The 24,501-nt window shown below is 35.9% G+C and overlaps 4 protein-coding genes across 5 annotated transcripts; all 4 read right to left on the reverse strand.

Moving 5' to 3' along the window:
• RECQI1 (RECQ helicase l1) lies at positions 1-7,003 on the reverse strand. 2 transcript variants are annotated; one of them, XM_011089153.3, is made up of 11 exons: positions 6,701-7,003; positions 4,473-4,861; positions 3,892-4,152; positions 3,250-3,413; positions 2,286-2,382; positions 2,127-2,170; positions 1,651-1,765; positions 1,217-1,570; positions 672-896; positions 512-581; positions 1-412 (listed from the first exon to the last, which is right to left on the reverse strand). In XM_011089153.3, the coding sequence occupies exons 1-11, from the start codon at positions 6,813-6,815 to the stop codon at positions 393-395; spliced, it is 1,854 nt and encodes a 617-aa protein (XP_011087455.1). In that variant the 5' UTR covers positions 6,816-7,003; the 3' UTR covers positions 1-392. The 2 variants fall into 2 exon arrangements, with proteins under 2 accessions (XP_011087455.1, XP_011087454.1); XM_011089152.3 differs by having other exon boundaries at positions 1-581; positions 6,701-7,002.
• Positions 7,004-10,421: 3,418 nt separating this feature from the next.
• On the reverse strand, positions 10,422-14,857 carry DPD1 (Polynucleotidyl transferase, ribonuclease H-like superfamily protein). The gene is made up of 4 exons (XM_011089154.3): positions 14,669-14,857; positions 11,845-12,553; positions 11,114-11,319; positions 10,422-11,010 (listed from the first exon to the last, which is right to left on the reverse strand). The coding sequence occupies exons 2-4, from the start codon at positions 12,489-12,491 to the stop codon at positions 10,832-10,834; spliced, it is 1,032 nt and encodes a 343-aa protein (XP_011087456.1). The 5' UTR covers positions 12,492-12,553; positions 14,669-14,857; the 3' UTR covers positions 10,422-10,831.
• A 1,604-nt stretch (positions 14,858-16,461) lies between these two features.
• Positions 16,462-19,113, reverse strand: LOC105168941 (uncharacterized). The gene is made up of 2 exons (XM_011089155.3): positions 18,676-19,113; positions 16,462-17,159 (listed from the first exon to the last, which is right to left on the reverse strand). Exons 1-2 carry the CDS (start codon positions 19,016-19,018, stop codon positions 16,627-16,629), a joined length of 876 nt encoding a protein of 291 aa, XP_011087457.1. The 5' UTR covers positions 19,019-19,113; the 3' UTR covers positions 16,462-16,626.
• Positions 19,114-22,827: 3,714 nt separating this feature from the next.
• LOC105168942 (uncharacterized) lies at positions 22,828-24,220 on the reverse strand. Its single transcript, XM_011089156.3, has 5 exons — positions 23,877-24,220; positions 23,683-23,770; positions 23,513-23,580; positions 23,288-23,347; positions 22,828-23,184 (listed from the first exon to the last, which is right to left on the reverse strand). The coding sequence occupies exons 1-5, from the start codon at positions 23,982-23,984 to the stop codon at positions 23,026-23,028; spliced, it is 483 nt and encodes a 160-aa protein (XP_011087458.1). The 5' UTR covers positions 23,985-24,220; the 3' UTR covers positions 22,828-23,025.
• Positions 24,221-24,501: the final 281 nt, after the last annotated feature.

A 24,501-nucleotide genomic window follows, 5' to 3' on the forward strand; every position in this document is an offset into this window, starting at 1 on the left:
TTCAAGTAAGTATGAATACTATTCCATTGAAGAGAGATAAATACTACTAAAACAGTGATGTCAAGAGACTTACAGGTGACGACAAAAAGCATAATTAACCTGTTTGTATCTTGTGTTTCCTGGAAAATCTGCAAGACTACATATTGGTTTTCCTCAACGACGTTCTGCTGATTATATACTCTACTTAAAGCAGATGATAGGCAAAGCATATCTCTAGACCTATCGAAAATCGTATAACAGGACTGGCCCATTCTATCTTCTGGCAATCCTGGCAGTAAGGAAGATCATTTCTAGTCCTAGCCAGTTGCAAAATAGTGCAGCAAGCGGACATATTAGGCTCCCACGGAAAAAGTTGTTTTCGGTGGAATTCCATGTTTTTCCACAAAGCAGGATTACGCCAGAAGATTGGTTTCTGGATAGATCCACTACGTTAGACTGGAGAAAAGGAGAAAAGATTCGTGCATTCTTGATCATGAAGATAACTTGACACAGTTGTCACAAGGATTGGTACCATTTTTGCAGGCACTCCGATCAAAGGATTCTCCAAAGTGTTCAAGTAAAGCTTGTCTACGGCATTTGTCCTGCAGGAGATGAAATTTTACTTTAGAAAGCACTACGGATGCCTATAATACGTCGAGATCTAGGTAATCTTGGCTGTCATTTGCTGTTACCTTGAGTTCACAGTACTGCTGCATTTTTCGGGCTTGATCCATGGCCGCCTTGAAGCTTTCTCTTTTGCCTCCTTGTCCACTTCTAAGCATGCACACCACCCGGCTGAAATCTTTCCTCTGGTACAGAAGGACGCATGTGGCAGATAGATTATCTCGGCCTGCCCTCCCCGATTCCTGATAGTAACTCTCAATCGATTTGGACATGGTGTTGTGAACAACAAAACGCTGAAACATGGAGAAATGATGTTAACTTCTTTCCTTCCCCCTCCTAATTCTGCACTGTAGCACAAAATATTTCTTCCCAGCAAGCCAGGATTCATAGGCCAATTACAGGGATGATGCGACAATTAATATATAGGTCTTTAAAACCAGACATAATTGGGAAATATGTTGAAATACTGTCTTAATGGTCAAGAATATGACGTGCAAGATCATTTCTAGTTTACTTCATCTTCAAATGTTAATTCTAGAAACAACCTGAACTATATTGAAACTCTTAAGTTATGAGATGAAAGAACAGATATTTTCAGATAAGCAAGACTCACAACATCAGGTTTGTCGATTCCCATCCCAAAAGCTATGGTCGCGCAGACTACTTGGGCTTCTCCGCTATGCCATTTCTTCTGAACAGCAACCCTCTGACGAGCAGACAAACCAGCGTGGTAATATACAGTTTTGATCTTGAATTTCTCATTCAGAAACTTCGAGACCTCCACGCACTCATTTTTTGAGAGGCAGTATACGATCCCACATAAGCTTTTGAAATTATCCATCAGTAATTTCCCAAGCTGCTTGAGTGGTTCTTTAGTTTTCCCTATCACTTCGTACTTCAAGTTGGGCCTATCAAAACTTGTCTCAAGTACTATTGCATGAGGGATTCTCAATGAATTTAAGATATCCTGCAGATATTGTGTGAGTTGAGAGCTTAAAAAAGAAGCAATAGGAACTTCCAGATAAATCCAGGAACTAGCAATCTGACCTTGCGAACTATCTGTGTTGCAGTGGCAGTTAAAGCCATTAGAGGAACACGAGGAAAATTCTGCTTAAGACATCCTAGTAATCTATAATCGGGACGAAAATCATGTCCCCATTGGCTGAAAAAGCAGTGAAAACAGATAAGTATGCTGCAGATCCCACTTCAACTAACTAAAGAAAAATGAAATCTGTTCCTCAAACTAGTAATATAGTTCTACTCCTACCATCTTTCTACTTCAGTTGCAATCATAGACAAGCAGCCTACGCTCATGGATTTAATTGCATGTATTTCATATCATTCCATTATAACTATCTTGTAATGGGATATGTAATTGTGACATCAAAAAGTAATATCCTCATTCTTTTGTATTTTTATTCATCACCTTCTATGATCAATTCTCCTTTATCCAACTTACTTCTAGTTTCAGTTTCTAACACATGCTTGAACTTATGTCAAGAAAATTTCAGAGAAAGGCATACCTCAGACAGTGAGCTTCATCAACAACAAATCCTGCTAATTGTCCCTGAAATTAAAAATATTAATCATCTCATATTCAGTGTATCTAAAAGTGCCATAGACTTGAAAGTACAATTGACTCAAATTTGCTTTTGATATTCCACAACATAGTAAGAATTTACCTTCCTGTGCATACATATTAGGATCTCTTGAAATGATAAATTTCCAGCAACCCTTTCTGGAGTTACGTACAGAAGTTTACATGAAGGCTTATCTTTCCTAAACATTCAAACAAACATGAAACACAAAGATAGTTCCAATTATCAGTAAGCAATCAGGATATAATTTACATGAAGACTAGTTGCAGTTTGCACTTAATTCTGGAGCTATATCAATATCCTCTGCATATAATAAAACTTCCCTCTACTCTGATACACAAATTTTGCCATTAAGATATGTTTTCAAATGGGGGGTAATTGTATGAGAAACTCTTTAACTTTTCAGGATGTGTGCCATAAAAATGAAGCATCCCTTAATCGAGGAGTACCTGATGCTCTTGGAAATGTCTGTTTACTCTATGCATATGTGGGGATTGGAGCTCAGTGAAATAAAATCTTGTAAAATACTAAAATTATATATCAGTAGTTATGAAGGTCCACAGAACCTTTATACAAATATATTCACATGAACCAAAGTATCCCATGACTCCCTCTAGGTGGACACTGGAAAAAAGAAAAAAAGAAGATAAAATGATCATTTTCCAACTTATCACCCCATCACATTATGGCAAAGAAATAAATAAATGCACTTCCGTAGAAGTTCACAAGTACAAGGAATAGTACAATGATGACAATAGTTTACACTATCAACTACATAATATCCTTCTTTTGATATAAGAAAAAAAAGCTTGTCTTTCTATAAGAATAAAAATGGACTTTAGATATTCTAGAGTGATGACCTTTGATCACATTTGAGGGTTCAGATGAGAAATTATGAGAAAGAATTGGCTTTGCCCTCACATGACAGCTCGAGAGGACTTTTTGACAGGAGAAATGCGGAGTAAAGGAGGGTGGGGATTGGGGGTCGGTGGGGGGGGGGGCATAAAATGATATAATATACACGGAGAGAAAATTGAAACAGGCTTACCTTAATTCTTGAAGTATGGCTGTTGCTTGTGAAGGCTTCTGTTGAGAATTTAAGAAAGTTGCTGGTATTCCAAATTTGAGATTCAGGGTAACAATCTGATCTTGAATGAGGGAAAGAAGTGGAGATATAACAACTGTAACACCTGGGCGGAGAATGGCTGGAAGCTGCAAACTATGGCATATCATAGTAAGAAAATAAAGAAAACATTAAGTAACTTGTCTATGGATAAGTTTGCACAACAGAGCCATAATTCTTATTCTTGTTGGTGAGATAAGTACTTTGGTTCAAGTGGGAGGCATTTCAAACTATAAACACAGCAAAATTTGAATTTTCAAGTAATTTATGTAACAACGTGAGGTCACCGCCAGGTACAACCTCCAGGGTACCCTTCATAATCTTTGAAATTGAGATCCAAGAGATTAAATCTTCAAATACATGAGATGCTGGAAAGGATGCCTATGTCCTTTCTCAGTTCCACTTAGTCAAACCTTGAAAACTTCAATTCGTTCTATAAAAGCCCCAAAAATTGGCACTAGTTAGGAACTCTATGAATAAATTTGCATGCCCTAAGAGGTTTCATTGTCATTCTGGAAATGCATAAACAGAAACAAGAGTGGCATGCTCTTCAAGTGTAATTCTGACCTGGTAACAGAGGCTTTTACCACCTCCTGTAGGCATAAGAACAAAACAGTCATGCTGACCAAGAAATGCCTTACAAATCTGATGCTGCAGTGGCCGGAAACTTCTATTACCAAATACAACAACATTTGCAAGTTCCATATCATCCAGTTTCTGCAGCTCTTCAAATGTGAGAGTTCCATGCATATTGTCATATGACCTGGAGTGCTGTACTTCTTGATAAACTGATGGACCTGAACTTTGAGTTAGATCACTCCAGTAGTCCTTCAAAAGAATTGCATATTAGTACTCTAAAAGCAGTGAAAGATGAAAAGTATTTGTTCTTCCGTCTTTGGGTGGAGGAAAGGTGAATGGGTTTAAAACAACCAGATGGATCTGCTAATTAGATCCACTGGCATGCCTAAGTACATTACTATCCTTTTACCCTGGTCATAAACTGCTTTAAGGAATATTAAAAGTTATGAGATTTATCCATATAATTTTATGATAAAAATGGAAGGCTCCAGTAAAATAAACATGCAAGTTTTGCAGCGCAGAGAAGAAGACACATTGTTATGTTTGGATATCAGGGTAGAAAGTCTTACAGAGATTGATGTAGGTCTAGTCCAACTTGGAGAAGGGTCATGACCATTGCCATCTAAATATACATGAGAGGAAGGTTTCACATGCTTTTTTCCAGGAACATTTTGGAATGCTACTTCATCGTCACTTGATGAATCCAACTGCATAATATTTTGATGCTTCTGAGATTCAGGAGAATCTTTTATGACATGAATTTGGTTACTTTTTGTAACCTTTGCATCATATTGCTGGAGAAGATCCTTGTCCAGAATCTCAGTCAAAGCACCACATGCTTCTGCTTCGATGGCTTGCACATCATCCCAATCCTCAGTGTCTTGCATACATTCAGCAAGTGATGCCAGAAAGTCATCACCACAATGCTCCACAGTGATGAAATCTCGCCCATCATCACCTTAAGAAGATGAAAAGTATAGTAATGAAAATCCATGAATGCAGGCAAATAAGGACACCATGGATTCGAGTTGACCAAGTTTTTGCTGTAGGCGAAACTATGTAAGTATAAATACTGAAAGAGTCATTTCAATGATGATAAATTCTAGAAATAAATATGAAGGGATAAATAGTACATCTGTGAAATAGAGAAATATAGATATTGCCAGTACAACATTTTGAAGAAAACATCAGACTACTACCAAAATACTTCATTAGCCTTCATGTCGGTCAAAATTCATTAATCAAATCATTTGTTCACTCGACATAATTGCTTTCCCATATTTAACTTATCCCAATCCCGACCTGTTTGGTTCCATTTATTTCCAATATTTGCGTTTTCATCCCTATGAAAATAGAAACTGTGTTTGCAGCCTGTTGTTTCAACTGAAAAAAGGAACACCCCAATTTCACTCCTTTGTTTCATATCTTCTCAACTCAATCCTTACATTATATATATGTATGTATATACATATCTACATATATCTTCCAATCATTAATTTAGTAAAGCAATAACATAACTTTTAATTATGTACAAAGAAAACAAAACCGCATCAACTAACCTAAATACATTATCATTTTCACACAAAAACCAATAACAAAATAAAAGCTTTTCAACATATTGTACATATATGCATGCACATATATATATGCATATATCTATCCATATTAAATACATATATATTTTCCAATCATGAACTTATTAAAACACTATATATATTTTTATCATACATTACTGTGAAATATCAACAATCAGAAAACACAACCACGTCAATTGATCCAATCACCTCATTCAACAGAAAATACTAACATAAAAATTAAAATACTCCAACGTAGTAAAAAATGAAAATTGACGACAAATGAAACCTAACACCCACAATTTTCCCATTCGTATGCGCCCATCAACAAATTACGATCTCTGCTTAACTGTATGCCAAAGGAGATTAGTTTCCACTGCCTTGTCTCCTCCCAAACATGAATTCAAATTCCTAATTCTCATTCTATGTTCAAATCCTGTTCGGAGAACAACTAAAATAACAAGTAGAAATTTACTAAGTAGATAGGGCGTTGAACTTCCCCATCCTTTTTCAGATTCTGCAGCAACAACATATGACAGTTCCATGGGAATACTCTGATTCACGTGAGTGCCCAGTTAATCAAGTTTTATAGACGCAACATTAGATTGTAAAATCCTTAAAAGTGTTGAAGCAACATTGCTTTCCCACTAATTGGACGTTTTAGGTCTCTCTGCACATACAAATCTCATGGTAAAATGCACATAATTTTATTCATTTTTACTAGTAACCTTTGCTTCTTTACTTGTAGATTTCAGCAGTCAGTTGAGTGTCTGCCTTATTATATAATTGCTATATGCTGGTGCTCATTCTAGGAAGGCAGCAGATGGCAGAATAGACCAATCCACGGTAACGCCAAACATCTGTTGCGTCATTATTAGAATATAATCCAGTTATCTGCACCATTTTCCAATCTTAACTATCATTCATTTTATATTACATCTTTGCTAGCATAAACGAGAACATCTGGACCCTGTAACTTAAAAAATGTGGCTAATAGGATTCGTTTGTTATAGGACATAACTTATCACATTTTCATGAACATGGAGTTTACTGGTAGGTTCAGCATTTACCAGAACTCCTAAGTTCAGTACACTTTGCAAGTCACTTGACTAAATGGCTACTTATAACAAACAAAAATCTCAACTTTTTCCCAAAAAATTCCTATGTTAAGCATACACATGAGCTAGGGCTGCGCTGTGAAATCACAACGGGGAATCACTCACCATACAGCTGAACAAGGCGATCCAAACACCTGTTGGCGGAGGCCTCGTCGAATCCAAATTCCAGAGCCAGACTAATCAATCTCGCCTTCTCCAACTCCAAGTCCTGATCGTCCATCTCTCTCCTCGGAATATTCTTCCCCCCGGCAACTGTAAGATGAATTTCCCGCGCATTCAAGTTGGAAATTAGTATCACTAGACCTGGCGGGGTATGTTACTGCTCCTCACCCGTTTACTTTGTTGGACTTGGATACAGCCCAATTCAACACCATGGGCTATTATTCATTATCAATTTGCTGGCCCGACAACCTCTTCTTCTCTTTTTTTTTTTCTTTTTTTTTTTCTTTTTTTGGACTACTTTTAGAAGGTTCAAAGTTAGTTTATCAACTCATCTTGAGAGTTATAGGATAAGTTATTCAATCCAAACCGTTCATTTTATTCCACATATATTTTGAGCCCATCAATCACTCATTAATTCCGTCCAAAAAAAAAAAATAGAGTTAAAAGGATAATCGAGTGCATATTTCTTATAACGTGTCAGATTCAATGTCATATATATAAATTGATCGTCTCTCTATCTATAAAAACAAATAAAATTATTAGAACTCATACATTTAGTTATCGGTAGCACAAAAAGAAATATAAAAGGACAAAAAACTCATTTTCACTAGAAGAATTGGTCCCAAGTTAGTCGAGTGAATGGCTGTGCAAGATCATGTCCAATTCTGCATCATTACGTGACGATTTTGTTGACATGCAGATTCAGTCGTCATCTTCAAGTTCTTCACAGCTTGATTCTAGTTCTGAAAATAACATTCAAGGTGCTGCTGGAGTTGCCATTCAAGCTGCTGCCAATGTTGGAATTTTGGATAAAGGGTAGAAAATCGCATTTATGCGTTGAAGGCGTGCCTACGTCTTTTGCTCTGTTTTCTGTTAAGTTTTGTACAGTCAGCGCTGACGTCATTTATTCGCAACACGATTGGGCCACATAAGCTGCCAAGTCGGTTGTTAGTTAGTTGGACAGTTAGGAAGCAGAATTGTATATTTAAACAGAGTTCCTCTTCTTCGTTAAGCACTGTAACAGAACAAAATTCAGAAATGAAACTCATGGCTCTGCTTCCGAATTTGTGCGATCAATTGTGCAAGTTTGTGTTTTTATCAATTTGTAAAATCTTCAGATTTCTCTATTCAAGAATATGTGTTTATGATTATGTCTATATTTTGAACACTTAAGAATTATGTTTTTTCTTTTTTTTTTTGTATATTATGATTAAATGATTGTCATTATATATTATGATTGTATATTAATGAATTCATGATGAAGATTTGTCATCCCCGTAATTGTATAAGTCCCAAGGTCTCTTCTTTCTAGAGACTCGTCTTTTCAAAACAAACTAATGAGGCTCTTACGAAGTTAGAGTAGATAATAACTCATACAACAGGGTACTAAATGAGCAGCAAGTTGCATCAGGGGCATTAGCACTAAATTGAATTGATTACTGCTCAGATCCAAGTTGCGTGAATAAAAAAATAAAAAAAAATCAAATATACTGGATGAAAATTGCACTATAACGGACCAAAAGGTGCGAAAGAGGTCAAATAAATGCTAATTTTCCGACGATATTTAGACTAAACGCGTCATTTCTTTTAGTTATATATTGAAATCAGAGAAGATCAAAAGTGTCACCCTTATTAATTAAAATTGCATATTTTTTTCTTGATAATAATAAAATGCACAAAATTAACATCATATTTGCAATAACAGCCTAGGTTAATTAATTACATACAATGATGCTACCTGCAGTACCAATTATCTCAATTTCTTTACATTAATCTAAAGAATTGCCAATTCAAGGCCCAGCTTCAATAGCCAATGCAAAAGAAGAAGAACAACAAATGCTTACAATTTACTCCATCATCCATGAATGAAAATTAATTAATAAATTACAATTTTAGTGGTGTAAGTATAAAGTAGTAATTTTAGACTTATACGAATTTATTTGACAAAAGAAAAAAAATCTATAATTTTAAGAGTCTTGCACATTGAGGATAAAAAGGGATGGAATTTGCTAAAATAGCCAGAAAATTGTGTGCACTCAATTAAGCTGGTCACGTGCACTTTTCTGCAAATTCTGACCATTTTCGTCCTCAATGTTCGAAATTCTTAAAATTACAGAAAAAAGAATTACAAAAATGAATTCGTACGGAACTAAAATTATCAACGATGTACTTTAGGACTAATTAAAATTAGAAACTTTTCGAAAATCAATGTACACAACAAAAAGAATAAATATTAATTTGCACGCATGCATGCATGGGATAGGAGAGATATTTGAAAATATTGATAACGGGGTGAGATCAGAATCCATGCACAATTCTGGAGCAGGTGTTCTTGACCCAACGGAAACCCTTTCTCAGCCTGTTCTTCATCTTTCCTTCTACCGAATACAATTTGTATTCAGCAATCCTTTTCCTTCTCTTCAGCTCCCCACTGCTGTACCACGGCCGCGCAACTGAACGCCCTCCTTTTGGGTTGAAATCTCTGTACGTAGATATTTGAGACTCCGCTCCGCTCTCCGCCCCCGCCCCCCTAATCATCATCTTCCTACCACCGCGGTAATTATCAAAACCCTCCATTCGCTCTGTCTCTGTCCGTGTGTTTCTCTCTCTATATATATGTATATGTATATATATATGTAGTTGAAGAAGAGAGAGAAAGACGAAGGGATTCTAAGGGGTTGGGTGAGTGAATCTATAGATTGTTTTGGGATTAATGGAATATCTTAATTCATGAGGACATAATTGTTTCGTTTGGTGCTTGTTGAGTTGAGCATTGTGGTGATTTGTTGAGGACAATTATAATTGTACCGAATAGCTGTCCAAATGAAGAGGAGGAGGAAAGAGATGAAGAGAAGAATACGGAGAGCGGCAAGAGTTTTGGGTTTTTGTTGCCTCTAATCTAAACTATTACATGTTTTATAATGTTTGTTTGGGAAATCCCAAGGTTCCAATGATCTACTCAGTTTTCGTCCGAATTCTATGGAAATAGTTTGAACTTTTAATGAAATTGTGCAGGATGTTTTCAATTGATTCAGTCGTACACAGATACTACTTTCGAGCAACTCACTTGTCCACACTTAACAGACCTTAAATTTATGGATTTTTTCATGATGTTTTGTGAAAGAATTTGAAGAGAAATTACTGGAAAGAAAACATTTGTGGAGTGTTTTGCGGTGGTAATTCTATAACAATTATATCAACATTTCAATAAATTGAACACTACAACAATATAATTAAAATAAATTACACTAACTTACTCCAAAGGAGTCATTATCCCATGATGAAGTTGGGAGTTTACAAATTTCTATACCGAATATGCATATACCAAATGGGTCAAGTGGTCATAAACCCAACACAGTGTTCAATATCTCTTGCTCATACATATTTGACTCAATCTTCACAATTCTCGTGGAAACGAAAGACATGACCAGGAGAGAAAAAAATGGTAAGAAGAGTTATATTAAATTATCACGGAACTAACATAACCCTACAACTCAACAAGAATGTAAGTTGGAAGGATGTAAAAGAATATTTAACCTAACAAAGTGTTTTTTGTCGTTACAATAAACCTCAAGAAATGTACATATAATTTTTCCTAATATAAATATATATACATTAACAGAATCTATCACTTGTAAGTTGTAACACTACAGAAACCACAATGTTATGTCAACCTTCAGAAGCACTTTCTATATTCGCTTTATAACAAACTGAATGGAAGTGCTTCAAGAATACATGACTCAATGGTTTCATAAATCAGAAGATCATGATAAATGTAATTTAAGTATGCTTTGATTACTAACAGTACATAAGCCCTAGTGACCATTTCAAGTACAGCTATCAATTTCCGTTCTGTATTCTCTAAGTTACTGCAATTTTGGACGCAACGAGTCCAGGCTGAGACGAGTGGTCACACAACTCCATTGTAATTCTGGCTTAAAACTAAGAACGGGCTTACTTTACCATGGAACAATCTAACAGAAACAGATATGAGCAGTCAAAAGAATGAGACTGTTGCTACAACAATATGACGGACTAGGCAGAAGTATCCTCTTCAGTAAAGACATTGGAGCCCTACTTGAAGGACCCTTGGATCAGGCCAGATACTGGCAATTTCAGGTCATATGTCAGCCTTTGGAGAACTAATGCTAAGGAGTGCACGTCTGACAGGGCTCTGTGTGCTGGGCCGATCAAAGGAATGCCATAGTGTTCCCGGAGGGCTTGGAGTGATATCTTTGAAGGAACTTTTGATCCTAATACAACCAAAATGAGTGACATCTAAGTTAAAAATCCTTTGTATATATAGATGTGGCCGTATGGGCTATACTTTTATCAAGAGAGAAACGAGTGAAACACCTTTAGACTTCATTACAGCACGAGCCAGTGGAAGGGTGTCAGCAAACAACCAATCCGAAGGAATCTCATAAGAGCATCGACTAAATTCCTTTTTCAGAAAGGGGACATCGAACGTGCGCCCGTTGTGAGATACCAACACCACAACTCCACCAGGGATCTGACGGCTTCTGACATACTGCAGAAAGATAGGAATGAGGTCCTTCATCCTACAAAAGAGAGCTTGATTAAGACTTGTGCATATATTCATTCAGGGAAAAGCTTTTTTCTATAAGCTAAAATTGACAGGAATCTTGCATCTGAATGGAGAATCATCTGGTCTTTTAACACAATCAACTCAATGAAGCATGAAGAGGGAGACATTTCAGACCAAATTACAGATAGATACAAACAGAAGAATGGAATCATTGATGGCAAGCTACAATCCGTTCCATTGAAAATAAGTGCAAGAGAAGATGATAAAGATGACAAGATAAAAATGCAGGCACAGAAGGGACCTAACAAACCGCGCACATGATTTAACACAAGACAGGCACTTGGAAATTATGGCCAAGTAAAGGGCCCTTAAACCTTAGCACCAACGAATTCAAGATACACATAATAGAAAGCAGCCTAAATTCACCAGACCATGATAAGACACTGTGTTTGTTTTATTGTAATCTTTTTATCCCACGCCATTGGATCAAGAAGCAGCATATGTGCTATTGTCTCAAAGTGAATGTTCTGCAAAGTACCTGGGCACATCATATCTGTTAACCATACGGGTTGAAATGCCATGAATTTGTTCATTGGGCACATCCCGCTGCGGATTCACTAGAGTCTGGAAAGTGCTGTTTTCACCCCCTCGAAGATCTTGGCATGCAATCTCAATTATCCTATCTTTCTCTCTGGCGAACCCCGTGGTTTCAATATCAAAACAAATAATTGTTGCAAGTTTGGCCAAGTCAATATAATACTGATCTGATTCTATTTCTGTTGATTCTACTTCATATGTACTAATCTTTGTGCTTGTACTTTCAGCAATGATCTTGCTTCTGATGCCTATTTTTCTGCACCTTTGTACCTTCGTTGTTTCTATTTTTTTACTATTTGACTCACTGCTTAGTTCAGGAATGATCTCATGTCTGACACTCGTGTTTCGAATTGAGCTCTCATTGCTTCCTCCTGTTTTTGTATTAATAGTTCGTCTAGTGACTCTAGTCCACCTCCTGCTGCTTCCTCCTTCAGGCTCATAGTTGTTGGAACAAAGAACCCTGAAACTTGAACTGCTTCCACTTCTCCTACCTAACTTATGAAAACTTTCCCACCAGGAATTAGCTAATGAATGAATTCTGCATCGGGGAAATTGCAACAGAGAGAAGCACATTACAATTGTTTTCATCCAAACCAAAGAGCCACCAGAGTTCCAGATCCAAACTGGAGACAGAAAATAGCGTCCTCAACCTGCAGAGCATGGTACAAATGATTTTACACCATAATATGAGAAACTCCATTAGCACGAAGCTCCCTTAACAACTCAACACATAGCATAAACTTAGGAGAATTTTGCAAGAGCAAAGTTTGAATTTCTAAAATGTCAGATATCTTGCAATTTGGCAGAGAATATCATATAAATCAAGAAATTATCCTGCTCAATTATAGAACATTCCATGAGAAATGATCACTTAATGAACAATTGAACAAGGAATCAATGACAAATATAAAGTCGGGCATCAAGCTCCCATCTAAGATTTATGCAGTTTAAGCAGAAAATAAATTCACAATAAAACAATCTGACTATAGGACTATAGGATTACAGATACTAAAACTCAAATGGAACCATGTGAACCAGAAATATAAAAAATTGTGTTCATTAAAGCTTGTGGCTTGGAGATGGACACGAGAGAGAAAAGTGAGTGTCCTTATGCTTCCCATCTGAATCATTGGTCAAATATCTACTGCATGTATGCAAGCTACACATTTTTCTTTTTACCAACAATGGGTAGAAGTCATTCATACAGATTAAGATGTAACATAGCCCTTTTCTACAGCAGAAACCTCCAGGAGTTATTCTAGTTGCATACAAATTCCATATAAATCTGACATTGCATGCAAGGAGTTGTCTACTGGAATCATATTTGTTGAGGTTTTTAAGATGGAAAGAAGGATTTTATGAGCAGGAGGCCTAAAATAATCGTACTGTCAAGGAAGCAAAACATAAAATGAAAATAAGTATCAAAGGATGCTTTTTGCCAGAAGCTAATATAACAACTAAGAGAAAACCAGCACAAAAAGAATCACCATATCTATGAAAGCAAAAATTGGGCACTCTAAATCTTTTTGAGTGCTTTCATATGACAGCAAATATGACTAAATTATACGTAATCTATTTCCCTACTCCTCAAATCACTGCCTCGAAATCGTAGCATTTAGAATTTCAGCAAAGTACTAGCTCTTAAGCATAAATTCTCCCCATCTATTCCTCCATAGGTCAAACCAAAATCACCTTGTGCATCGAAAAATAATATCATATTTAAATCTTGCCAAGATATACTCAGTTATTGACCATGTGTTAAGAAATCTAATATTGTCAGTTGCATTTTCGTCCTCCAGAGTCCAGACCACTAACTTATATTTCTCTAGTTCCTCAACTAAACAATAATTTTAGCATTCTTTCAGGAAGAATCCAGATAATTCCTTGCAAAGAGATAACATCAGTTTTGGAATTTTGCTCAAGAAAATAGTCAGGTTGCCATAGTTGCAACCTAAATCTTAAAAAAGCATATTATCAAGCACGGGATGAGCATGACTCCTTAGAAAGAACAATTATGTCTCATAATATTTCAGCCACTTCTTAATTTAACTCTAGATCTGCAAAATGAGAGAAAGACATGTGAAGAGCCGAAGCAAATACTTATTAACTACTGTTTGCTTGGATTAAAAAATGACTCCGAATAAATAAGAAATTGGATAAAAGCTTATTCGATAAAACTAAATCGAACATAATTGCTACTCAAAATGGTCTCATATACTTCCAGCAATACCTGACCCAATGAAGACAAGACCTCAAAACCATAATTTCACCTAAAAATATAGCTCTGTCTGACAACCAAAATAGACATTAACGAGCAACCCATTCTTTAATTCAGTATGTTGAACTAAGAAGAAATATAAGGAATGTAGTAACAATGAAATGCGGAAAGTAAATTTTCAACCATCAAGAACAATGACACTAACCCATGAACTCAACCCCAACCCATCACGATATCTGGAACAAGATCTTAAAAAATCATACACAATACTACAAAACCCAGCAACAAAATCACAGATGGGAAAGGGGAATAGAACAAACTCAATAGCAAAGGCGAAAACTTTAACAGCAGAGTGAATAAACCGCTGAAACCATCCAAAAAAATTACACTCCGCCAAGAAAAATATCCAAAAAAAAGTTTATGATTTAACACAAAAAAACTCGTTATAGGGCACAAACCGCCCTTTTCATTTTGAAAACGTATCAAAATCCCACAAAAGAAAAAGTAAAAAATGCAGATAAATAAGACTGAAAAGAAGAAAACGTGCCTGATGGGGCGTATTCAAAATGCTTTCACTCTGAAGCCAATCTTGAAATTCTGCAGATTAATACGTGAACAGGTCTATTCATATACAGAGAGAAAGGGGTGAGAAGATTGTGGAGGGAGAGAGGAATTTTTGGGGAAAAACATGGAGTGGAGGTGAAGTGAAAAAGTGATGAAGAAAGTGTAATAGGGATTTTTTTAGTATAAATTGAAATTTCAGATAGAGCTTTTTTATATAAATAAATTGAAAAATGGAATTGAAATTAATTCCTCTTTGCCACAAACCAACCCGAGAAATTCGGATCATGAGATCCAATCCATGTTTCTCCGGCCCCATAACTTGGGCTCACACTCTTTTCAATGTATGTTTTAATTCTCAAAATTTAGACTCCATAATCTTACCAAAATGCGGATTTTTACTCTGTCTTAATAATAATTATTTGTTTATTTTAATAATAATAGTTAATGACAAATATTTGATAATTTACGATCATTGATTGTTATAATATCAGTGATTTATATCATGATTTGATTTTAATTGATTCAATCAAACAAAATTTAAAAATTTGATTACAAGCCTAATGCTTAGTCTTGAGATTTTGTAATTTTTTTAGTATTAGATGTGTGAATTTTAGTCTTTTATATAAGTTTGTTATAACTTTTATTTTATTATTGTTTTACAATTTTAGAGCTATTGAATGATATAACAACATATTAATTTGTAAGAAGGATCATACATAAAAATATGAATTAAAATTTTGATACAATGATATAGTTGTCATTTCTATCTAAGAAATATACAACTTTTGTAATTCTCTCCTTTTGAATTAGGACTAAAATGCAACACCATTTTATGAAGATTGACTATAGCAATTCTTTTCTTTTTTTTTTAACTTATTTTTTTATTTATTCTCTAACTTACTACCCACCTCCAAACTAGTTTTTTATAGTTATTTTTTCTTTTATTTTCATGCATATATTTGTCATTATTTTTTTATAAGTTTAATATTAAATTATTACAATTATATACTTTATTAAATAATAAATATCTTATTTTAATTAATATTATACAATTTACACACAAATATATCTATATATATATATAGTGCGACAAATTACTGGTAATAATTGAGGCCGAACATTGTCTGAATCTATGCGTTGATTCCTGACGATAAGAAATCAGTGATAATTGTTTAAGCAGAAAAATAGGGTTAAATGCATACCTCTCAACATTTGAGTATATTTGTATTAATTTACCCTAAGAAAAGTATGTTTAGATTATATATCCTAATTTTAGTTTTTTCCCCACTTCTTTACACTGGTTGCACTTTACACCCCAATTATTACGACTGAGTGTCTATCCATTTTGCCTCCAATCTTCTTTGCTTTTTGTATTTTTTACACTCGTAATTTTTTTTAGGCACACGACACTCTACCTTTGTGCTTTGTGGCATTATGCATTTTTTTTCACCTTCAGGCTTCAATAAGCACTCCTAAGGAACTGAACAACAAATAAAATAGAAGACTAATGTTATATATATACTCTCCTTAATCTCTTGGCATGCTCCGATTACCTCTTCTATAGGAGTCGCAAGTCAAGTTTACTGTACGGCCAAGCCTTCAAAGAAATGCATAAATCAGCTAAGGCGGACAGAAAGCATTGCAACAGCTAAAAAATACAGACATACAAAAAGAAAATACTTATAAATGAACTCATATGTCATATAACTACCAAGTCCAAATTCTATAGCCGTAAGAGGAGAAAAATCCCCTCCACAACCAATTCAGATAATAGTATGACAAAAACACTTTATGCTGATTCACATCCAACGTAATTAAACAAAACCATGAGAAGATGCCCAATAGGCATACCTACCGACAGCAAAGTAATTTGTTCGATAAGTACGACAACTTCGACGAGTTTGCCAGGAGAACCAAACCTTCGAGCACTTAGTCAAGGAACTAGTTAGACCTTGGAGCAGCCCATTCAACTCTAAGGATGAGATTGTCATAACCATAGCCATTAAGTTTGTTGATAGCTCTCTCAGCATCTTCTCTGTTTACGAAGTTGACAAAACCAAAACCTCTGCTGGTTCCAGTTTTCTGATCAATCGCAACATAAACTCGGCTGACAGCTCCAAAAGGACGGAATAGCTCAAGCAAGTCGGGCTCTCTCGTGTCTTCTGAAAGGTTGGTGACCCTGACAGAGTTCTCTTCATTCCTGCGTCTCATGTCTGTACCAGTCCTCTCAGTGTTACCTCCTCTCATGCTAGGAGGAACATAAGCTCCCTTTGTAGCACCTGCTGCCGCATTGGTTTCTGTTGCTGGCTTATCAATGAAGGTTTCGCTTGGTTGAGCAAGATCCTTGTAAGGGCACCTTGAGGTCCAGTGGTCACCCTTCTTCCCACAGGTTCTGCATACCATAAGTACAGCTCCTCCTTTGCCTATTTGAGCCAAAGGATCCCCAGCAACCTTAGCTTCCTCTTGTTTGGTGCCTATTTTTCAAGCTAGCAATTAGTAACATATACAGCTAAACCAAAACAAACCACCGGCATAGACCAATATACAACCTTCCAATGAATATAACCAGATAAGACAAGCATTTTACCAGATGAAATACCATATCTACCAATAAAATAAAGGATGCGCACTAGAATACTTGTGTATTACACAGAAGGGCTTTACTCCAGTGATTTTAGAACAAATCAACTCCACTATCCATGGGATTACAATCAATAAAGCTCAACTCATATAAACGATAACCAAAAAGATTGCTATGGTGGTATTGCCACTAGAAAGGTGACTCTAGAGAATGGTGAAATGGAGCAGAGAATCGTGATGACACTAGGAAGATAATAAAAAGAAGCAGGCAACACAGAATGTATAAAGGAAATAATGGGGGAAAAACTGGAGGCCAATGGCAGAGCGTTTGTTCCCACAGTAGGGGCAATCTGGACAGCATCTCTTCTCACTTTTCATCTATCTTTTGCTTCTCTATTTTTTTAATCTTCACCTTGTTGTTCAAATAATGATAATTTAATGTCTGGACTTGAGCTATTTGATTGACGTTTGGAAAACAAGGAACTTGTATCACTATAAGGTTCTAATATAAATCAATAGTTCATGTAATTTTGTATAAAAATGTCGCGAAATAGATATTTGATTTTCACGGACTGAAAATTATCAGCATTATGTGTACTCATATTTATTTCATTTAATATTGATGGTCAAAGACATTGCCGCTGTGATGTCTCCCTCACCTACCCATGCACCCTGTTTTTCATGATATAGCTGATAACATCATTCATCCTGACTCTATCCACGAACTCCATACATGAGTTTTACAGTGCAACATCTTTACAGACATCTTAAATTATAACAATGAAGACATTAAAGACCAGTTGCAACAGTAAAAAACAAGCAAGTTCCATTGCCCACACACTGGCGGAAACAAAAGAGAAGGTCCTAATTTAATTAAGGACTTTAATTACCAGGCAATGAGCATTTCAAAGGCAACGTAAACAAATCATCCCCCAAAACACTGATGAGCTAAAAAGTTAGAATAACAGGCACTATTTCGCAAAACAATAAAATCATCCACTCCATGTTCTTCTTCTCTATTCAAGGAACCTTAAAAGTTCAAAGGTGAATCAGTTGTCATAAATGAAGCTATACGGGTATCCCTCTTTTGCCACCTTCAGTTGAGAAATTTAGATCACAATAAAGATTAACTAACACCATTACATCCATATATGACATGCCTTTCACCAATTATCATTCAACTCTCAAGATTTTTCATATGCCAACCAAATAGTCCAACAAGCAATCCATACAGATTCAAAGCAATCAAGATCCATAAAATTGAAAAACAGTTATTTGACAATAAATCCAGATAACAGCAGCGATGACTAACAAAAAGGGCAAGGCATACTTATGCATCGTACATATTGGTTAAGAAGATGGAACATAAGCAATAAAATAGATTATATATAGCGGCAAAGGCGCGATTACCAGGGGCGCGTGGGCGTTCGAGGAGGATCTCTTCGGTGGAGACCATGGTGAGGCGGCTGCCGACGTCCTCGTGCACAGCGTCCCCAAACTTGGGCCATGAGCGGCGCTCAACGGCGCGTTTGCTGAGGCGAGCATTAGCCAGTTTGCGGATGCGCGTGGTGGTAGTGATCTTAACCTTGTTGTTCTCGTCGTTGAACTTATACTCAATTACCTTCTTTATCCCGTTCTCGTCGGGCCCAATCACCTGCTTCGGCGGCAGAAGAAAATCCAAATCCTCTCCATCGTCCTCCTCGAGCTCTCCCCACCGTAGCTTGCTGGGTTGCGTCGCCGCCTCCACCGCCATCGTCTTCACACTTCACAGGCTCACAGAAAAAGGAAAGAGAAGATTATGTTAGGGTTTTCGTTTGTGGGCTTAGATGAGAAGGTTTGGGTGATTCGTCGCCGGGTACGGGTTATTTTATATTGACGGGTTTGGTAATTACAATAAGGTCCTCAAAATTTTAACTGTATTCAATTTTCACCCCAGTTGGTTTTTCATGGGCTTTCCTTCCAAGATTGTTTATAGACATACTTTTTTTTTAAAATAGTCAAAAATTAAATATTAGTAATAATTTCATTTCTTATTTATTTTTCTAAATTTTTAGTAAGTAAAATGATAAAAATAGTGTCAGAAATAATTAATATAAAGAAAACTGCGTATATAAAAATAATATTTTCAAATTAATATGGTGTAGTAAACCTACATTAAAAATCAAAATCTAATCTAATATCCATTTTTTTTTACCAAAAAACATCGAATGCAAATTGTTCGGTTTGATTTGGGATAAGTGCATGTTTTGTCCTCAAATATAGCCACTAATGTGATTTTGATCCTTAAAAATTTAAGGTTGTAATTTCGATCCTCAAACCTTTTTGACACTTTTGGCCCTTCCATTAATTTTTTTATTAAACTTAATGAAAATTTCATTTAAAGTGGAAAAAGAATTACAATTTTTCTCTCATTTTATAGTGTTTTTCAAGTTGTAATCCAAAAAAATTAAATTTAAGCAATAAATTTTCTAAATAATCTTAACAAAAAATTATCAATAATAGAAAATTTATCGATAAAATTTAGAAAATTTGTTGTTTAATTTTTATATTTTTTATTTATTCTCTTTTGAAGTTTGACGAAAAATAGAAAGAATTAATACATTGGATTACAAGTTGAAAAATACCATAAAATGGAAGAAAAATACTAATTTTTTTCATTTTAAATGAAATTTTCGTTAAATTTAACGAAAAGACCAAAAATACGAAAAAAGTAAAAGTTTGATAACCAAAATTACAATATTAAATTATTTAAAAATCAAAAGTGCATTATTAACTGTATTTGAGAACCAAAAAGGCATTTATCCGGTTTGATTTTGATATGCATCCAAACTTTTATTTTGTTCAATTCGGTGGATTTAAATTTAAGATAAGACCTAGGCTAGGCGTGCGTGTTACTTTATACTAAGCCCATCTATAATAAGTTTCACAATACAAACCGAAGTTGTTAAAACATGGGCTTATTTATTTAAATAATTTTTTTAAAAAATAACAAAAAGAATATAACATTAAAATTATTAATAAAAATAACTTGTAATTATTTTTTTTTTATTTTGTGAAAAAGTCATGGATAGCAAATGAGTTTACTTTTTAGATTATGATTAAATGTAATTTTTATTCTGTATCTTTGATATTTTAACATTTTAATCATTTATCTTTCTAAAAGTAAACGGGTTCTGAGATTTTTATTTTCTGCAATTTTAATCTTTTAATTATTGGATTTTGCAAATATTTCCAGAAAAAAGCAGGCACCTCCATGTGTTTTTCATTAATATGGGGGTTTTGTTTGGTTAATTTAACAGACCAAAATCGCAAAAAAATAAAAATTACAATACATATTTGTTATTCCAGGACGTTTCGGCACGGGGATATAAGGGCGACAATCGGGAGCCACCCTGCGCGCGAATAGGAGAGAAATGTGAGTAGAATACTTTATCTTTAGAGATTTGAAAAACTGTTTTAATGGTGATATCCTTGGTGTGTTGGCAACACCTCCAAGATACTTCAGAGTTAGACGATTTCGATTGGGTAGGAAACGACAACAATGTTCAGAGTCTACTAGTGTAGAGGCCGAATGTGATTTCAGAATATTGTGAGGCAATTCCTCAATGATGGATGATCAGATGGGGCTGAAACTCTTGGGTTATGATGTAAAAGTTGTAGGCTATGCAACGGTTCAAGTGACGCGTGATTTGGAGATCGATTGAGAGAGATGCGAAAAATGTACACTCCTCGACCATTTCAATGTCTACTACTGGAACAAGAAAAAGTATTTTTAAAACTATTAAAAGGGGGACATGTGGTGGTGGGCTCCAACTAGCCCTCCCTGTGCATGACAACACTAAATGGCATTCTCTTAGGGGCATGTAGGGCTCTTCAAGAACTGGCTCTAGGCATCTTAAAAGAGTGTTTAGAGTCCACGAAATGTATGGGAAGCGAACGGGCGACGTAGGGCCAATATGGCCTACATTGAGCAGAAAAATGGCCAAGAGGTTTCGTGTGACACGCAAGATTGCCCCGCGGGCTGTGTAAAATCAGGGGCATCACCTCTCGTACGAATGAGTGATCAACACAAGCACTTCACCTCGTGAACCAACTCGTGGCATGCGCTATTGGGTTCTAAGTTCTAACCGTCCACATGGATCCGTTGGCTAAGATGAGCGGTTGTGGGGCAACACAACACTGTGGACCATGTTGAAAGGTAAGAGGGCATGTTGGATTGCTGTGTGTGATCAATGTGTGATGTTGGCATATCGAATAGGCTTCGAACTTTTATGAAGCAGTCCTACTCGAACGAGACACAGAAGACGGCCACAACGAAGGTATGCGCCAAGGATGCACCAACTGAGCGTTGGGCTTGAGATTGGTGTTGCGGGCGCATGCAAAGTGCTGTAATGCTGAGGTGGAGCGAGGATGCTCCCTGACATCGAGGGATGCATCGGCAGGCTTCGAGATTGTGGGCAAGATCCATGGCGATAGACTAACTAGTTGGGCCCGTCCACGATAATACAAAGTCGTGCATGCCGAGAGCTTCAGTGAACATAGGCATTTTGAATAGGTGAGTTCAGTGTCACAAATACACGACGGATAGTCGGTATACTCTGAAATATCCGAAGGCTGGTCAAATTTTGGTGTAACTTGAGACGACGCACGAGCAAAAAATATATTTTGTTGGGAGACAAAAAAGTCCAGCTGTGACAGTGAGGGAGGGGAGGAAATCAACATGTATAAATATATTATACATATATGCATATATATATATAATACTATACATATACTGTATATTTATAAAAATATATTATATTTTTTTGTATATAATTATATATATAAAATTAAATTTGGATCGCTTTTTTATAAAGATACAATCCAACAATTGATAATAAAGATATAAAAAAATTTAAAAATTTGAAAATATAGCACGTGTGTCACACCACTCACGTGAGAGAATAATTTGCTCCTTTTTTAAAAAAAATAAGGAGATAATTTACTAAAAAAAACTTTACATGGGGGTATTTTGTTATTTTTATATAATACGAGGATAAATTGCAATTTGGCCTGATAGATACAAAATGATAATTTATCGTAGTGCATGGAGTTGGTGACTTCTTCCATTGCTAGGCAGCCTGTTAACATCTTATGCTTCTTTACCATTTAACCATGCTATAAAATTATTGTTACGTAAAACTATTGGTATAGATATAGCTATACATCGATTAAAAATAACAATGATATAGTATTAGATATAATATAATAATTATAGTTGATATGCAAAATTAATGGGTATGTAACAATGTTTGGAAAAAGATAATTAATGTTCGATGTATAATTAAACCAACACTTAATTAGCCATAAAACTTTAAATATTTAGATTTAGACAAAAGTTTTTGAAAATTTGATAGAATGGAGAATAGATAATAAAGCAAAAGAAAAGATAGCCAAACTGCACACCATGAAAGTCCATTTATATATACCTTACAGTAGTTTTTATTTTCTTCTGACATAGTATTTGATTTGGAATTTGATTTGAAATTGTTAATGTATTTAATTAATTTTTCAATTTAAATGTATCAAATGTAACGTACTTTATTGTATATAAATAAAAAAGAAAAAGAGGAGGTGCTCTCTAACAATTTATTCAAAGACGTCACAGACATTAAAACTTAAGTAGTCCGATTGGTTTCACTAAAGTCGTTAATTTGTCAACGATAAAAACGTCGAAGGTAACTACAAGAGTCGGACGGGGGCAGAGGCAGACAAGACAAATCACGTACTGGTGCGGCGCTTGGATGCAACCCGTGCGTTGCTCCCGGTGAGTCGTGACCTCTTCCTTACCCTTGGATCATTACCGTCTCGAATCATATAAGCCAGATCCTCACCGAACAAATCCAGAAATGTTCTCTGCAGATCCTCTAGGCTCTCCTCCTTCCAACAATGAATTCAACAGAGATTGAATAATTATTAAGTTATTTTAGTTTTTGCCATTTTACCCCTAGCACTGGAAAGAAATTACAATTTCACATCATACCTCAGCGCCAGCGTTCTTTTCCATCATACTCATCAAATCGTGGAGGAAGTCTCCCATGCCCTGCAACGGCAATACAATAAAGTCAGAGGGCAAAATCGTAACATCAACGTAGACGACGAAATATCTAATTGGCGTGCGCAAAGCAAAAATAGGCGTGGCATTATCAAAAGAGAGGAGGAAGAAAATATGTGAAGATATTTTTCCTTGTGAAGAAACGGAGCGCACCTCATCTTCCTCAAAGAGATCGAGGAAACCGGCGTCGTACAACGACCTCTTCTCCTTGTCCGACAACACTATCGGAGACACAGCTCATCAAATTAACACCACAATTTCACATGCATGATTTTGGATTGAAGAAGAATGCAATTAAATTCACACACACACTAATTAAAAACCTGAGTAGGCCTCTTGAATTCTCTGGAACCGGCGTTTGGCTTCTCCGGACGCCGTTGGATTCTTCGCCCACCTATCCGGGTGCCATTTCTACACACACACGATCAGTCAGAAAATTGGGGAAGAAGAAGAAGAAGAATCATTACCTATTACGAGACGAGGAGAACAATGTAAAATCGAAAAGAAAATACCATACCAGAGCGAGCTTGCGGTAGGCGGAGCGAACGTCGGAGAAGGAGGCGTCCTTGCGAATCCCAAGCACGGAGTAGTAGCAATAGGATTCGGAGTCGGATCCTGGATCCATACCCGCTTATTTTCTTGTTTCGCAGCTACCAGCCACTGATTGATTCCACGGAAAATCAGGGTACTTTTGATCTACAGCAAAGGCATTCGAGAACAGCGACGGGGATGGCAGGAAAGTTTGTGAGCTTCAGCATCCATGCTGAAGATATATAAATTGGAACAGCAAAAGCCAATGGACGTAATATTGCGGTGAAAATATCAGTGAGGAAGTTTCCAGACATTTTAGAGAAGATATTTCTGGGAGGGGCTGCGGAAGTTGAACTTGCACGCTTTATTTCAACTTATTTTGATTTCATACTTTTGTAAATTAATATTTTTAGTCTGATACACTAATTCTATCTCGGGAAAAATTCAGACATCCCGTGATAATAGAATGTTCAAAAAGTTCTCCATGAAAATTAAAGTATCAAATACCCCGTGATACATAAAATTATAAAAAATATCTCTGTACAAAATTTGGGTCAAACGCGCTTTGACTGCGATTTTTTTATAAAAGTATTTTTTTTTTAACATTTTTG

Source organism: Sesamum indicum, linkage group LG8 (assembly GCF_026168435.1).
Source record: "Sesamum indicum cultivar Baizhima isolate 11 linkage group LG8, ASM2616843v1, whole genome shotgun sequence".
Taxonomy (NCBI): Eukaryota; Viridiplantae; Streptophyta; class Magnoliopsida; order Lamiales; family Pedaliaceae; genus Sesamum; species Sesamum indicum.